At 40.0% G+C, this 17,478-nt stretch overlaps 1 protein-coding gene across 1 annotated transcript in view; it reads right to left on the bottom strand.

Moving 5' to 3' along the window:
* Positions 1-5,449: 5,449 nt before the first annotated feature.
* The window catches only part of slc4a8 (solute carrier family 4 member 8), a 35,412-nt gene continuing 23,383 nt past the window's right edge, over positions 5,450-17,478 (bottom strand). Inside the window, exons 8-25 of the mRNA XM_080892025.1 lie at positions 16,566-16,723; positions 16,383-16,470; positions 16,142-16,288; positions 15,946-16,046; positions 14,108-14,282; positions 13,813-13,946; positions 13,443-13,688; positions 13,136-13,241; positions 12,599-12,760; positions 12,372-12,485; positions 12,113-12,274; positions 11,787-12,038; positions 11,543-11,611; positions 10,565-10,738; positions 10,345-10,476; positions 10,146-10,249; positions 8,408-8,513; positions 5,450-8,233 (exon numbers count right to left, since the gene is read on the bottom strand). Coding sequence (XP_080748151.1) covers positions 8,228-8,233; positions 8,408-8,513; positions 10,146-10,249; positions 10,345-10,476; positions 10,565-10,738; positions 11,543-11,611; positions 11,787-12,038; positions 12,113-12,274; positions 12,372-12,485; positions 12,599-12,760; positions 13,136-13,241; positions 13,443-13,688; positions 13,813-13,946; positions 14,108-14,282; positions 15,946-16,046; positions 16,142-16,288; positions 16,383-16,470; positions 16,566-16,723 — 2,436 coding nt within the window. The 3' untranslated portion in view covers positions 5,450-8,227. The remainder of the gene's footprint in view (positions 8,234-8,407; positions 8,514-10,145; positions 10,250-10,344; positions 10,477-10,564; positions 10,739-11,542; positions 11,612-11,786; positions 12,039-12,112; positions 12,275-12,371; positions 12,486-12,598; positions 12,761-13,135; positions 13,242-13,442; positions 13,689-13,812; positions 13,947-14,107; positions 14,283-15,945; positions 16,047-16,141; positions 16,289-16,382; positions 16,471-16,565; positions 16,724-17,478) is intronic.

The following is a 17,478-nucleotide window of genomic DNA, read 5'->3' as shown; positions in this document are numbered from 1 at the left end:
TAACCACATGAGCAATGTGACATGTGGGAGATGCACTTCAGAGGATGGCCGTACACAGGACAAACTTACTTCAATCTTTTTAGAGCATAATCCCAAAACAAAACAGACAGTTTCCCTTCAGTAACACTTTATATTAAGGTTCTTGCGATAGGTAACAAGGTGCTCACAGTCCGATCAGAACTAGTTTCAGTATGATGACTAAAAATGAAGTGAGACTGATGGATCTCAGCACTGTTACAATAAAGATGGTCAAGTCAGACCTTTGGACCAAAGTGAGGATCATATATCATATATCACTGCAACAAGGGAATTTGATCCATTTATTTCTGTACTTAAAAAAACCCAACAACTAATATGGCTGTGAAGAGGTAATTAGTGAAAAACAACAACTATGGGTTGTATTTATGGGCTTATACAGCTAAATTCAGTTTAATTTGTTGTACAGTGAACTTCTACATTTACGATTTTCCCCTTTCTGTCCGTGATGCTCAGGAATGCTATTAATCATAAATGGTGGACCCCAAAGCATGAGATCAGGACTGAGATGTTTTGTTCTTCTCATTCTTTTTATTAAGAAACTTTTATTTCATTTTTCTTATTTTACTTTATTCCAATGCATAAAGAGACTGTGGAAAACAGTTTTTGAACACAAACTTTCTTTTGTATCCATAGTCAAAATGTTAATAAATAGCAGTAATATAAATAATAAATACTTTACAATACATGTATTAACTAGGTATGCCCCTATTAACACTCAGCTATGCTTTTACGCAGTAGCTTGAGTTAAAGTAACAATGTTTTACTAGGGTTAATAAACACATTCCTATACAGTTAGAAATCATTTTCATGGCTCTGTCCTCTGGAGCAGTACATAATGTTAAGAAAAGACAATATACAAATTAATACAAAGAAAATCCCTTAAAAAAAGATTAAATTAGGCCTGAGTGTCCTGGTCCAAATCGTGCTTTGAAGAGCTCAGACTCACTTATAAGCAGCTTATGACTTATTAATTACTGCTTATTACAAGGATCTTGTTTTAAGTATTACCTTTCCTTCTCCTTATAGCAACTGTAGAAAGGCATGGTGTGGCAATACCAGAGTATTGGGTTAAAATCCTGCTAGTGATAGGAGTGGAGATACAGGCCTTTCACTGCCTGACTCAGAGCAGTAATTGCTAGTGCGGCACTCAGCTCTTTCCCCCTTACCTGCATTGCTGACAGACACTGAAAAAAGGCCATGCTGTTATTTTACAGGTCAGGAAACAATACACCTAAAAAATTCCAGTTGTGCAGTTCTTTTCATTACAGAAACTGTTTGATACATTTTCACCGTAGTGTAACAAACCCAAGATGCTGCCTCTCATTAGATCCAGAAAACATCTACATTTAGCCACACAACCTAAAGCAGGCTATGAGGAAAAGCAGGAGGGACAAAGAGCAAAAAGTGTGCTAATGACAGCTGAACACAATGGCTATCAGCAAGTTTGAGAAAACATTTACTTTTGGAAACAAAGGAGAGAAAAATCCCCATATAACTGGGGTGCACAATGTACACAGGAAGACAGATTTCCACTCACACGCGTAACAGCCATTCTGGAAATTATTGGTAACTCTAACCCAGAGCTGCTTTGCTCCTGTGGGTGGGATAGGTCACATGATAGCACCCTAGAGAAGCTCAGCTGTTTGCCGCTCTAATTCTGTCTCTAGCAGCTGAGCACTGACCCACTGCTCCAGTGAACTGTCCCAGCAATTATAATTGTGTTTGTGTATGTGCGTGTGTTTGTGCTTGTGTGGATGAAAGTGCTGTAGGAGTTTATGGAGTTAAGGGTGAAAAAAATGCGCAGCCATAATTGGCCCACTTGTTGTTAAATGTGTACCTTCAAAACGCTTAACCCCTGCAAGCATACCCATGTTCGCAAATGATTTGAAGGGTGAATTATGAGACAATGAGAGAGAGAAAGGGCAAAACAGGAACAGGAAATCTTTGGAAAAAGAACAGGAAATGTGTGTATTGTGGTCTCCCACACAGAAGACGTCAATGTCAGTTCAGTACAGTGCTTGAATCTGAACGTTCTTGATTCTGACAAATCCCACAAAAAAAGGTCAAATTCCAACAGCAAATTCATCCTACTGATAAATGCTGCCTGCATAGCCAAAGATTATATAGCTTACTGTTAGATATTAGTAAAACACATCAATGAGCCTTTTAAAACTGGTAAGATGTTCTGTTAAAACGAACATGGCCTGGCCTGTAGTTTATTTTAGTCATTTGCACCTACATCACTCTGCTGACATGAGTACAGACCAGGACACAGTAGGCTTCATGATAAACAGATAAACTCTATGAAGGAAATGTTTGAGATGAAAGTACAGGTTTTCAGCTTTAATTCAAAGGTGCGACATGTACGGCAAGAACCCCTTTACTTTCATACCCTAATTTTCAGAGACCCTGTTTCCTTGTTATTTCATGGCAAATCAAGCAGATAGAAGATCTGGGTTAATTCCAAGTGTTTGGCATCTTTTTACTGGAAGTGTCAATATGAGATCCAAAGAGATGCCAGAGCAAATAAGGGGGGGACACCCAAGGCTAAAAACCAAAATAAAGTGGAGAAAGTGGAGTGGCCAAATAAATTATTTGGTGTATTCTTTAAGAAAATAAATTGAAAACACTAGCCAGCTCCAAAACTCCTAAAACTCAGAAAGACCGCAGAAGACAACTACACGATGATGATGAAAAAAAATCACATCTAACCAAGTCTAAAAACAGTCGTATGGAGTTGGGTGTATCATTGTTAAAGTCTACAATTATGATCCATGGATGCAAATACAGGGGATTCACAACAAGGTGCAAACCCGTGCATACACCAAAGAATGAGACGACCAGATTAGACTTTGCTGAAAGAGCCTCAACAGTTCTAGAAAAATATAGTTTTATAGTTAAAATTACCTTAGTTTGTCCTCTGAAAATACATGTCTCTATAAAAATAGCTGTGATTCCTAAACAATTCATGATATGCAAAACCTAAAATTCACAATTCAATCACATCTTGTTTGATTTCAAACCCACTATCATGGTGTACAGAGATGTTGTATCTATAGATAGATAGCTAGATGGTAGTAGTTACACCCATGTACTACACAAAGTCTATAAAACATATTGGAGTTATAAATGTATTTAGTTTCACACAAAAATCTGGAGACAAGCATGTGTTATATTATATATACAGAGCTGCGTATAATTATTCTGCTGGTAACATTTTTAATGTGTTCAGTTTTTAACTGCCTGACTTTCTCATCTGGGAATATGATAATGAGTGCAATGGGCCTGCTTAAGTATTCAGAGGATTTATTAATTAACTTGAATTTATGCCAAGTACACTTACTTAAACTCTAATAGACCCACCCCAACAATGTCTTCACCTCAAAATGTAATTTTCATTTGTGGGAAACTAGTGCTTCAACCCCATAAAGAACATATGTGACTGTATACACAGATTTAGGCCCCGAAAACACGGCTAAAGCCGGATTCTCTATTTCTGCAAGGTGTCAGTTAGCTAGCCTTATGCTCAGAGTAGTGTCTCTTTAAGGTTAAATAACATTGCTCTTCCAGTAATTTCAATTGGAAGATTACAGTTAGAGGCTCTAACTTTCTGACAGAGGCATTCATTGTTCTGTTTTTTCTTGAAAGAAGTGTAAAGGTGTAAAGTTTTTTAACAACCCTCCTGAGTTGAGTCAGTCTAGAAATTGAAAACAAGGGCAAAAGAGGAATTTTATTCATAGTGTTTAAAAATACCAGCTAACTGAAGGAAGCTAACTGCTGTTTTCTTACCCTGCCTCGCACAAACAGACAGACACAAGACTGCACACCGCACACACATGCAGCACAGCGCTCAGTGTTGGAGTGGCTTATTGTTCTCTGGCATAGAGGACACAATATCCAAGTCTGGTAATAGAGGTTAGATTAATTGCTGACAAATCTGTATTCAGCAGTTCCCTTTCTCCCCGTGTGACAGATTTATGACAGAGATTGATGGAGAGGAGGGACAAGCTGAGAGCCAGCTCTGTTCAGTGAGAAAAGGGGACAACAGCTCAGTGATTCAAAGAGAAAGAGAGAGAAAGAAGAAGAAAATCCAAACACACCATCGCTTTGGTCAGATCTTATTCAAGCTACAAGCTCAAAGACCAACAGTTTTGTCTGTGAACATGTATTTCACAGTTTGTACCAAGGAAAAGTTACCTCCAACAATCCGTGCATGTTAGAAGTTAGCAGCTGAGTGTTCGCTGTTATTAGGTTAGAAGAAACCAAGATGATTGTCATTCTTTCTGCTGGTTTCTTCTTAAGCATGCCAGACAAGCAGATGACATTTGCAGTTTCCCAGTTACTGTACGGGCATGGGATTCGAATAGTTTTTACATCTAAGTAAGAAAGTGGGCATGTTTATGATTAAATGAATAATGCACAACAAAACACAGCAGTAAACACACACATTGACAAATTACTGCATTATACTGAGATGTATTCATTTCAAATGAAGCTCACTATTCAACATTTGGCTTTTCTGTCGAGGCCGAAAAGCCAAATGTTACATTCAGGATGTTTCTTCAGTTCTCGTTCACAAAAACAAGGACCTTCATCCAGACACAAAGACTTTATATGAATGCTTAAGTCTTGAAGAAAGGGCATTGAGGCTAAACTAGTTTTTCACCTCTAATTAAATTGCACCAGTGAGATGATAATAATAAATGGAATACACAAATAGATGAACTGAAATTCCATGGTGGGTAAATGTCATGTATAGTTTGACTAGCTGACCACATTCGAAGCACTGTGGGGAACTAAGAAAGCTGATGATTCATTTAAAATAAACTTAAGTATCCTGTCCAGCTCTTTCCCTCAACCTCATGTCACAGCCAGAAGCTTCTCTCAGTGGCTGAGGCGATGCCAGCTGCTTGTAATCAGGAGCATTTGGGAGTCAGATCACATGACACCCTTGAGGCACATACGGACACTTAGATGTATGCATACAGAGCGCAGTGCATCTTTAACCGCATACTCCTTCCCACAGGCAACTCCTTTGCAGTCAAGATCACCTCCAGATGTGCACACTGTATTCTCACACGGGGGAAGGGTGCTACACAAGGGAGGAAGTTTGAAAAACCTTCTGAGTATTTCTCAGGATGTTTTGGGTGGGATTAGTGTTTATGTTTTCTACAATGATGCAACAGATTTGAATTTAGCTTAAAATTAGAAGGGCAAAGTCCTTATGGTCAGAACCTGCTAGAAAGGATTGTTACTCTGCTGCCTCCTAGTGGACAAAGTCATTAAATACACTGAAATATATGCATGGTCAAACATGTAAATACTCATTTTGGTGGCGTGTATTCAAGAATTGTGGCAAAATGACATAAAACACATTTTTCTTCAGTTTTACCTGTAGTTATTTATTTTCCATTTCCATTGTCAAAAATTAAATTTGATATACATATAAAACAGAATTATTTCTTTCAAGACTAATACAAGAGACAAGGCATCGCTCGTTCTATGGCTCCGAAACTGTAGGATTAATGTTACCGCGGTACAAGTGTTCTTCTTCTCAGTGGAAACTTCCTCTCCCCCCTCTACAACTACATTTTTCCTCTACTGTCACCTCGTCCTTGAAATAGACATCGGTTTCACATAATACTTATTACAAGGACAAAGTGCACAGATGTCACCTTTACCTACATGTAAAAATGAAGTGGGCAGGAAAATATAAATAACGATTCAGTACAACAATCCAAAACTGGACCCAGAAACAAAAGCGGATGTAAGGTCAATGGTGCAGGAAAAGGCAGCACAACAAGAAATGGTTATGTAGTCTATGACAGGCACGCATGTACTGGTATTGCACATATATTTATAGTCACATCCACCTAATGAATGAATCTCCTGGCTACATGTTTATGCAATCATTCTACGGTGCAATGAAGGCATTTTACTTTATATTTACCGTACATTCACATAGACATCAACAGGTTTAAAGTCACCAAAATAACTTGTAGATTCTTTTTTTTAACAGCACATTTAAAATCCTTAAACACTGGATTTTTAACAGTGATTTTACATTTTGGTCAAATCCTCTTTTTTTTACCCTTAGTTTTACATAGCATCAGCTACTGTTTGCACTCACTCATATGATTACACAATAATATTTTATTAATGAATTTAGCTACGGCTGCACTCAACTCACATTCAGATATCTGACAGAATCAAAGCAGAAGTGCATGACATGAGTCACACTCCACAAACTTTCACACGTGTCACAGAGGTGTCACCTTTACAGTGACACATTACTTGTGCACTTTGGATCAAATTCACTTAAACAGAACAGATGAAGACTGTTCAGGAAGTATCCCTGAAAATGAACTGATGTTAACAGGATATTGTTATTTGTGAAATATTACTAAGTTAATTCATGATGGCTAATGTTAGCGAACTTCAGGCAGAAATGGCTGTATAACTTTGACCTGAAACTCTTCATTACCAATTGGGCCAGTTCTATTGTCGACCGCATTATATTACATAACAGGTGTCTCCCACGACTGTATGGAGGCAAGACATTCACCAAAGCATTAGTTATGTGCTGCATTCTTCAGCCTTAGAATACAGAAAGCAAAGAGGATATTTTGTGACTTTGTATCTAAAAATAAATAATAATAATAAATAACTGTAACATTTTATTAAAATAATTTGGTTGCTTAATAGAGTTTCTTAAAATAAAATATATCAACGTTTCTTTATCTACAGAAAGTGCAACTATAGCAGAGACTGTTGGTCTAATGAAGGTTATTAAACACAAGGGCCCACATTACAGTGCAACCTTGTTTATGCAGACTGAAAGGTCTCAGATGAAGTTGACATTGCTCAAATAGCTTCACTTTATTAACTGTAACTGTTTTATAGTGTAACATGTAATGAAAGTGCAAGGAAGGCCTTCAGAGTCCAGCTCAAGATGAATATACAAAGTTGCACTAGTAAGAAAGGTTCCTGAAGAATAAAAAGCTGCAGTATGATTAGTTTTGGGTGGAGCGTGGGTAAATTATTGCTTAAAATAAAACCCTGAAGCCTCCCTCATTTTTTGATACGCACACGTTTCTGGTTTTTCCTACCTGATGTTATCCAAAATGCCTTACATGAGTATTCGTGGCCTTGTTTGAGGTAAATAAATAAGAATACAAGCAGAAAACAAACACACAGGGTGCTGTCGGTATAACAGACTTGATTCTTACACAATCATTAATTTAAAGATGAACACCCAATAAAGGAAACATTACACCCCAAAAAGCACATTGTTGATGGTGCTTTCATTTCCCGTTTTCTGATGAGTCTACCAAATAATCAACCATATTAAACATATCATTGTTTTTGCTTACTTTTTTGTTGACACAAGGTTTTTTGATAACCAGCAATAAATTATTACTTAAATCTGCGCTTTGCCTCAGCTCTGTGGAGCGGTACAGGTTAACGGTTTTACTATTTTGTTTCACTCTCACTGTTTTCATGGTACTGTTCTTTTAGTTAAAAGCAAACTAAATTTGACTCATACAAGCTGAAACAAAACCGCCATCTTTTGGAGATGAACCAGTATGGTTAATTGAAATGGTACGTCCCAGTTACCTTTATATGACTGCATGGTTTGAAACAGAAAACAGTTCTGTGACTGTCAGTGGAGCAGCTCCAGGACTTGCCTCTAGAGTACAACTCCATATCACTGCTCTCCACAATTCAGTTAAAAGTTGGACGTTCAGTAGTATTGGAATCTCACAGCTAAATATTGTTTAAGATTGTTCAGATGGTGTAAGAAGGTTGACATTATATGTGCCTAATAAAAACAAAACTCCAAGCCAAGGTGTTTAAGATATAGGAGTGGTGAGGGCCAGAGCTATAAGTAGGTAGGGATTTGAATTTAGGGAAATTAAACAATATATATGTAGTACGGTATATATATTTTATATATTTACAAACTTCACAAAGGTAGAAGTGAATGGATGGATGTTCTACACCCTTGACTTTCCCTGTGTGTCTGAGAAACATGTGTTTTATGGGTAGCTGGTAGAAACTAAAGACTCCTTTTTCTGAGCACTGAAGTGGCTGATGGTTGAAGCAGCCAAATCCTGTCCAGTCAAGAGATGCAGTCGAGTCTGTCATGAATCTGGACATCCTTTACTCATCGATGAATGCAATCTCTTCAAACCTGCAGGGCGAAACATGCAAAGGCTGAGTTAAGACAGCACAGAGCACAAGGCAGCAACCCTGAGTTTTGAATAACAAAATAATGTTAAAATACTAAAGATACAAATGAGCACAATATAAAGCAGGAATGTTTCCAGATTGTAGGGGTGAGGAAAAATAAGGGGTGTGGCCTTGCCTTTTTAGCAGTCAAAGGACGAGTGTCCTTTTGATTGGTGTTGAGAGATTTCCACACGGTGGTTTTAGACATTTCATCAGATATGTTAATATCAGAGGGGTCACACCTGAGGAGCACAGAAAGGAACCGGAGGGTTTAGGGAGAGGTCTCACTCACAGGTGGCACAACAGAACAACACACACTAGTATATAAATACAAGCATGCATGTAGGTTGCTGGGAAAGTGACAAAAATCCTTGTATACAGGGAGTGCAGAATTATTAGGCAAGTTTTATTTTTGAGGAATAATTTTATTATTGAACAACAACCATGTTTTCAATGAACCCAAAAAACTCATTAATATCAAAGCTGAATGTTTTTGGAAGTAGTTTTTAGTTTTAGCTATTTTAGGGGGATATCTGTGTGTGCAGGTGACTATTACTGTGCAGAATTATTAGGCAACTTAACTAAAAACAAATATATACCCATTTCAATTATTTATTTTTTACCAGTGACACCAATATAACATCTCCACATTCACAAATATACATTTCTGACATTCAAAAACAAAACAAAAACAAATCAGCGACCAATATAGCCACCTTTCTTTGCAAGGACACTCAAAAGCCTGCCATCCATGGATTCTGTCAGTGTTTTGATCTGTTCACCATCAACATTGCGTGCAGCAGCAACCACAGCCTCCCAGACACTGTTCAGAGAGGTGTACTGTTGTCCCTCCTTGTAAATCTCACATTTGATGATGGACCACAGGTTCTCAATGGGGTTCAGATCAGGTGAACAAGGAGGCCATGTCATTAGTTTTTCTTCTTTTATATCCTTTCTTGCCAGCCACGCTGTGGAGTACTTGGACGCGTGTGATGGAGCATTGTCCTGCATGAAAATCATGTTTTTCTTGAAGGATGCAGACTTCTTCCTGTACCACTGCTTGAAGAAGGTGTCTTCCAGAAACTGGCAGTAGGACTGGGAGTTGAGCTTGACTCCATCCTCAACCCGAAAAGGCCCCACAAGCTCATCTTTGATGATACCAGCCCAAACCAGTACTCCACCTCCACCTTGCTGGCGTCTGAGTCGGACTGGAGCTCTCTGCCCTTTACCAATCCAGCCACGGGCCCATCCATCTGGCCCATCAAGATTCACTCTCATTTCATCAGTCCATAAAACCTTAGAAAAATCAGTCTTGAGATATTTCTTGGCCCAGTCTTGACGTTTCAGCTTGTGTGTCTTGTTCAGTGGTGGTCGTCTTTCAGCCTTTCTTACCTTTTCTCAGTTCACGGGCAGTTATTTTGCGCCTTGGTTTTTCCACACGCTTCTTGCGACCCTGTTGACTATTTTGAATGAAACGCTTGATTGTTCGATCATCACGCTTCAGAAGCTTTGCAATTTTGAGACTGCTGCATCCCTCTGCAAGATATCTCACTATTTTTGACTTTTCTGAGCCTGTCAAGTCCTTCTTTTGACCCATTTTGCCAAAGGAAAGGACGTTGCCTAATAATTATGCACACCTGATATAGGGTGTTGATGTAATTAGACCACACCCCTTCTCATTACAGAGATGCACATCACCTAATATGCTTAATTGGTAGTAGGCTTTCCAGCCTATACAGCTTGGAGTAAGACAACATGCATGAAGAGGATGATGTGGGCAAAATACTCATTTGCCTAATAATTCTGCACTCCCTGTATAATCTTACCACTCCAAATATGATGTCTATTATTTAAATTTGAACATGTGTGCTCACCTGGGATCGTGGGCTTTTGGAGCCTGAGCAGGCTTGGTCTTCTCCATGGGAATCTGAACTGTAGTCGAATCTTCTTTATTTGTGCTGAGCATAACCTGTGACTCCTGCGAGACAAATCCATGACGTACGCGCTCAATATGTGCACATTTATGCATTCACAAAAGGTGAACTTTACATTTTAAAATTCCCTTTAGACTACCTCTTCAATCTTTTTCGAGGCATCGTCAAGATTTTTTTTCTTCCACTCGGGCATTAGGTCATCTAGATAGCTTAGCTCTCGCTTGGAGAAACACAAGTCCAACACCTTGCGGATGAAAACCAGAGCCAACACCTGCAGAAAAAGGCAGACAAACAGGCTCGGTGTTTAAACAGAAGATACGGCTCCACTAGGTAAGACGGAATGGTTGTGGTCAACTCACCATCATGGGGAAGACTATGGCCGCCGGTGATGTCTTAATGACCCAGAGAAGCACCAGACACGTGAGCTGGGTGACAGTAAACAGATGCACCTTTCTCAAGGGAACGTGTCGCAGGTAGATGAAATCTGGCTGGTGCTTCGCCGGCATACCAAACAGTTTCAGACGGTCAAAGAACTGAGAAGTGGTAAAGATGAAAGCAGGTGTTATGGAAGTTGGCAAAGGAGAGAACAAATTAATGAGAGCAAAGCAAAGAGACAGATGGTGAATATGGAAAAAGAATGAATGCATCTGGTTAGTTCAGACAATAAACTGTCAGGCCATGATTAATTGCAACAGCATTATAATTAGAAAAGGCAAGGGTGCAGCAGGGGGCATCCAGCAAGAGAGGACAAGAGAACAGTTTTAATTATTTTGCAGTTTTGAGTCAGAGTTGGTGTTTTTTGGGGGGGGGGGGGGTTTTTGGAAGTACGTTATTCATAGTGTAGTATTGTTTCAGACATTCTCCAAAAACAGTCTGCATGCCAAAATATCCTTGGGCAAGATACCGAACCCCGAGGAGCTCCTGATGTGTTCATCAGAGTGTTAATATATACAGCAGCATGCATCGAGAAGGGGCCGGAGTAACCACTTTTTCCTGGTTTGAACCTCCTCACTGGCAAAGACCAGTCTGCGTGGAGTCTGCATGTTCTACTGTGTCTGTGCGTGTTTCCTTCCACAGTCCAAAAACATGCTTGTTAGATCAATTGGTTATTTAATTTGGCTGCATGTAAGGATTGGAGAATGAGTGGTTGCCTGTCTCTCTGTGTTAGTCGTGTGGTGGATCGGCAATCTGTGCAATGGCTGGCGTATTCAATCACACCAGGACAAGGCGCCTTCAGCTGCCACCAGATTAAAGGAAGGAGAGCTTTCTAAATAATCATAATCACAGTATATTTTGTTTTTGTGTCAACTGCACAATCATGCTGCATAGTTCCTCACCTGGATGCCTTTTAATGAAGACACTCCCATGTAGAGGAAAACACCATACAACACTGGCATAGGAATGAGCTGAAAAAACAAACAGACATTATATTTTTATCAGCTAATTTATCCATTAACTTCCATTATAAGTATTATATTTTTTTTTACAGCAGATATTTCTTGTCATAGTAGGTATATTGCACATCTGATTCATGTGTAATACACCAGAGGGGGCCACCATTATATAGCTTCTCTGACTAACCTTGAGGGCTCTAGTCATGAATACAGATAAGCCCATGAGCAGGAAGATGACCAGGCCAGTAAGTCTCTGTTCTCTGATCCCCAGGAAGCGAGGCTGCTCCCCTGGAGCTGAGCTCTCTGATTCCAGCTTCAGACTATTGACATGAGAGATCGACAAGACAGTGGCTGCCACGAACCAGGGCAAGCCCATGATGGAGCATACGGCCAGCATCACTCCCACCATCAGCAGGTCCAGATGGTACCCACAGCCTTTCTGTATCGCAGAAGTCCGAAAATCAGAAAAGCTTCAGGACTTATTTGAATATGATTAAAAAAATGTTGTCTTACCAGTAGTTTGTGCTCTTTGCGGTTGACTATAACGGCAGTTATTTGTTGGTCCATGAAGATGAGGATCGTACAGAGAAGAGCAGGAATCGATGCAACCAAAGCTGTCCACCATGGATTTCGCCCTATTGGATTGATGAACCAACCACGATCATCTCTGGTAGGCTGAAGAGGTAATTACCAGAAATATAATGCAATAATGCAGCTAATCATCCTCAATGGTTTTATATCATGAAGTGCAAGTTATACAGTTCCTCTATACCTGGAATTTGCTTGGCACATTCAGCTTTTGGGAGGGTACTCCAATGGCAAAGTCAATCAGGACCATAAAAACAATGGTAAGAAACACTGCAAAATCACTGATCATAGACCGCACCTGAGCAGAAGAGACAACAAGGCTACGAGATTAATGATCATTAACACAATGCAATAAGTTTTAATGCTATTGCCAGTGCCTACTAATCTATTACTCATGATGTGGTTAGTTACCTTAGTGGGGAAATAACGGCTAGTCTTGAATTGTTTGAGAAAGGCAGACATGAAGAACGTTGAAAAGAACAAGATAGCAGACCAGAAAAGGACATCTGGGGTGTAGGGGCCATGGTGACCGCATGCTGTCCCAACAAAGTGGCCGTGCAGACTGATACACTCCTACAGAGATGAACAGAGATCCTATTACAATAAATGCATCACATTCATTCATGCATCACATAAAACTGTTTTATCAGAATTATGTGGCGGACTGGAAGAGTCTACAGAGCATAAAAAAGACATAAAACAGAAAAAAAAAAGGCCTTTGGTGTGCTTAGCTAAACACACAGCAGCGAGAGTTTAATTGAAGTCTCCTTGTCAGTGTTTGCAAAGATCCTTAAGTGAGGTCGGCTGCACATTGGAAGGTGAGGGGGTTAGTTGAATGTTAACAAGTTGGGAAAGTAAACAAGCTGGAACAAATGTGGCAAGTGCTATTATGAAAGTTATATCAACATTAGACTTCATTAGATGTGTGTTCCCACATAGTTACGTTACCTTGACAGTCAGGTTGGTCCAGGGTACAGCAGAGGCTGTGATGTTTCTCTCAGTCCAAATTTCCACGGTTTCATTACTTGGATTATCAGGTTCTGCACACTTACAGCTACAGACAAAGACGCATAACACACACAATGAATTGAACTATACATCAGCTCACAAAAATGTGTTTTTTTTCTTCAGTAGTCAGAACAAGTCAAGCATAAGATGAGGAAAGCAGGAAAGTGATCAGCAAAAAAAGAACGAGCAGTGAAAAAGCTACAGCGTAAACATTCTGGTAAACTCTCGAGGAAATTGAGTTACTGACTATGCCAGGGTGAGCTTGTCCAAATCACTGTATGCGTTGTAAGGGTAGAGTTCTCCCAGGTGAAACAGTTTTTCCAAAGCCTCATAGATGAAGATGAGGCAGATGAGGGCAGCAAAGGCCTCCTCTGTGAAACGAGTGATGTAGCACACCAGGGAACTAGCATCTGTGGCAACCAACAGTAAACACAGCAGGGCTGTCCATAAGCCTATGCAAGTCCGCAGCGACAGATAAGAAAGGTCGTAGTCCCTGAAAGAGGAGAGGAGAGGAAATGAGAAAAGAGACTAAAGTTAGAGCACAGCGGGGAACAGGGACAAATGTCATTTTGGCGATAATGATGTCACAAGGAAGCTGTTGTGAGTCCTGTACATACTTGCAGAATTTGAAGAGGATTTTCTCAAACACAAGAACAGGACCTGTGCTGCCCAGGATGGTGAGAGGCTGACCAGCAAACAGCGAGTAGGCTACTCCAGTCATAGACGCACCAAATAAGGACTCAATGGCGCTCTACAACATATGTTGCAAATGCAGAGAGCCTGTAACCTTTGCTACACAATCTTCAGTAACATTCAGTCTTGATGCTGTGGTAGTAATGGCCTAAAGACACGGCAGTATATAACTACAATATAGTACTGTGAATGTGTCCTTGAGTGTGTTTAAGCTCTTACAATACGTCCTTCTGTCGCCTCCCCCAGCAGTCCCCCGAAGGTGATGACAGGAGACATGCAGGCACAGTAGAGGAAGAGGAAGGAGGCCACACACTGGAGGCTGACACCATCCTTAAAATCACTCCAATAGAATGGAGCTTTCCTCTTGATGTCCAGGATCAGACCACCAAATAACCTGATCGCAGCACATATGGAAAGAAGAGGACTAGTTCAGTAAACAAAGACAGTTTAACCTGACATATCCTCACTGCATGAACATGATGAGCATGGAATATTTTCAGAAACAGTTCTATTTTTTTGTTGTTGTTTTTTTGTATTTGCAAAAACACGTCAAGGCAAAGAATAGTACAGTACATGGACTTGGGACACTTAAAGAAAGGGGGGAAACTGGTACTAACATTTGCCTAACGAGCAACATGTCCCCTGTTTGATCTGGGGTTGGGTCAGGAACGACATTCAGTGTAAAAAAAATGGAAAAAAAAAAAACAAGGGGAAAAAATCAGCCAAATCAAACGTGTAACTACCTGCTGTACCAGGCCCTAGTGAGTAAGGAAGCAGCATGGTACTTATTGAATTACTGAAATAACTAGCTTAACTATAGTGAAACTAGCAAGTGTAACGCCTTTGTGGCACTGCTTTATAGTCCTCAAGTCTAATGGCTGCTTCTAGTGGCTCTGTGGTGTTGTAGAAAGGTTCACTGGGATTGTGGTGTGTGACAGATCACAGCTCCTTGCTGTAATAAGTCACCTAATTGACCTACAACCTATGAGCCATAGCAGCATCTTGGCACTCTTCAACTTTAATCGGTGCTGTATCAAACATTTGAAACAGCCTCACAATAAAATCACAATAATTTCAAGTTATTGTGTTAATGTAAATAGGAAAAGTGCTGAGGAAAGACACCTGCAAAAGATCTGGAGCCACCATAAAGGCCTTGAGTGGCTCAGCAGGGCAAGTTTATCAGTAGTTTAGCAGCAGTTTAGACTTGTAGCGCAACACTCTCTGTCATGACCTCCTCCAAACAGTCCGCAGTTCTAAGGAGGGAGCCTGTGATCGTCACGTGTTCAGCATTCAAGTGACTTTTTATGCTGTGTAGAATTCAGATTGCACTGTGGAAAATGTGCACATTTGCTGCTGGATGAGAACAACAAAATTTAATTCATCTACCTCTCAAAGGTTCAGTCTTTTATGCTAAACTGAGATAAACAGCTCCTGGCTCAAGCTACACAGCTAACACACAAATGGACATTATAGTCATCTAATTTAACTCTTGGCATGATAGTTGCTACTATTTTCTAAATTCAAGTTATTACTTTAAGATTAATTTGGACAATTGATAACATGATGATCAGAAGAAAAAAATGGGTTAAAATGAAGTTGCCTGTAAATGATTGTTGTAGACAAAATGGACAAGATGTGATTGTACTAACCTTTATTTAAATAAAATGGAACTTTTTTTGGTACCTCACTAAAAATTGTGGTGTGTGGGATGTAAATAGAAAAGATAAAAAGAATCTTGTTGAGAAAGAAGATTTCAAAGACAACCTTTTCTTTAAAGAATAAAGTAAAAATGTTTTCGTCTTCAGTTTCCTTCAGGCTGTCACATTCGCACTGGTAATTGTCACTTGTCTGTTCCTCACAAATCCAAATTTAGATTTCGTGACCGGAGCAAATGGGAACACAGTGAAGAGTGCTAAACTCAGGCCCAGGCTGCAACACATCCATTAAGGCACCTAACTGCAAGCTGTTTTAAGGGTTACATTTCTGGGGGAAAACACCCTGCTGTCTGAATATGCCTTCTACAGTCACCATTACAGAAGCAAGAAGTCTGGGCAAACCTTCCAGTTCTCTGCAGTTCTGGCCCGTGGTGTTCAGCATGCAGCTCTTCCTCTTCCTGACAGACGGTGCCATTAGGGACTCCAGGCATCTTCCTTTTCTCCTGCAGATATCAAGGAATGCAAAATTATGATACACTGAACCAACAGTTATAAATTTTCGTTGTACAAATATCTTTAATTGACTGCAGCTATGTACCTGAGATGGGACCTTTTTGGGGGGTTCAATACGGATTGAGGGGTCCCACTCTCCTGGTGGCAGGACAGTTACTTGGTCTAGAAACTCATCTATTCCCGCTAGAAGGTCACTTCTGTCCTTTGCCTTATATGCTACATCATGAAAAATCTGGTACAGAAAAAAGCAAAAGAAATAGAAAACTCAGCCTCTTTATACCTGCAAGAGAGATGCTCAGATTTATTTTGATTGACAGAGTGCTTACCTCATCTGTCATGATGGTTGCCATGGAGCGACCGATTTCATGGTATTGCTGAGCCTTCCCATCAGGGCCAAGAAGTATGAAGAGGAACCTAATATTCGTCAGCAGATGAATTTCAGTTTATAAAGAGTTTCTGGAATATTGAATTTGATTTTATGATTAAAGCAGGGAGCTGCAGCTGTCTACCTGGTCGGTATGGGCACCTCTGTAAGTCCAGTGAGCAGCACAGCAGGGGAAAGGCGCACAAAGGCTACAATAGGCCTCTCCAGGAAGTCCAGCTCTCCCACCAGCACATTGGAAGCCTCTGCACCCTCTGGGATCTTTTTCATGAAGTGCAGATCCACCTGTTCAGACAGGACAGATGCAAATATCAGTACAGGATTTGATCTCAATGTTGATGTTATGATGTAAGTCGATTGGGATTTTTGTTACGGTATTTAAAAACGTTGTTTGTGAATTTTTGTATATCTATTCTTCATTTGTCTCCAGTTTTCTTTTCTATGCTATTGTAACTTGTCTGCCCAGAATTAATGTCCTTAATTTTCTTCTCTTTAGCGTGTTGTTTATTGATTTACTGTAATAACTAACTTAACTGTAGAGAACCGAGCAGGTCCAGTGCTCATTGGAAACCTTTGTCTGTGGCTTTATGGCACTGCTTTTTAGTCTTTCGTTGGTGGACTGCTGTTAGTGGCTCTGTGTTGTTGTGGTTATCACATTTGCCTTACATGTGGAAAAACCTCTTGTTTGATACTAAGAGGAAACACAAAAACCCAACCTCAGGGGGTTACAAGCCTGGATAAATGGGAGTGTTGAGTAAGAAAGGGCATCTGCTATGGCAACCCTTTGGGAGGCTCTAAAAGTACCTTTATTGATGGGCTACTGCTAGGGTTGCCAACTCCCTGAAAAATAAATAAGGGACACCTCGTGGCCAGGGCCGGGCGACCCAGTTGTCTTCACCCTTCCCAGTGTGGTGAATTTTCTAGCTCTTTTTTTGTGTGTGAAATTATTTTTTTAACCATTTGACTTGAAGTTGATTTAAGTAGATGCATATTCTATTCTTTGTGATATGAACACATGTGAAACAAATGATCATTTAGCC

The sequence above is a fragment of the Rhamphochromis sp. 'chilingali' genome (genome assembly GCF_963969265.1).
Source record: "Rhamphochromis sp. 'chilingali' genome assembly, chromosome: 9".
NCBI lineage: Eukaryota > Metazoa > Chordata > Actinopteri > Cichliformes > Cichlidae > Rhamphochromis > Rhamphochromis sp. 'chilingali'.
The sequence above is the reverse complement of the archived record's forward strand: the minus strand, read 5'-3'. Positions and strand labels throughout refer to the sequence as shown.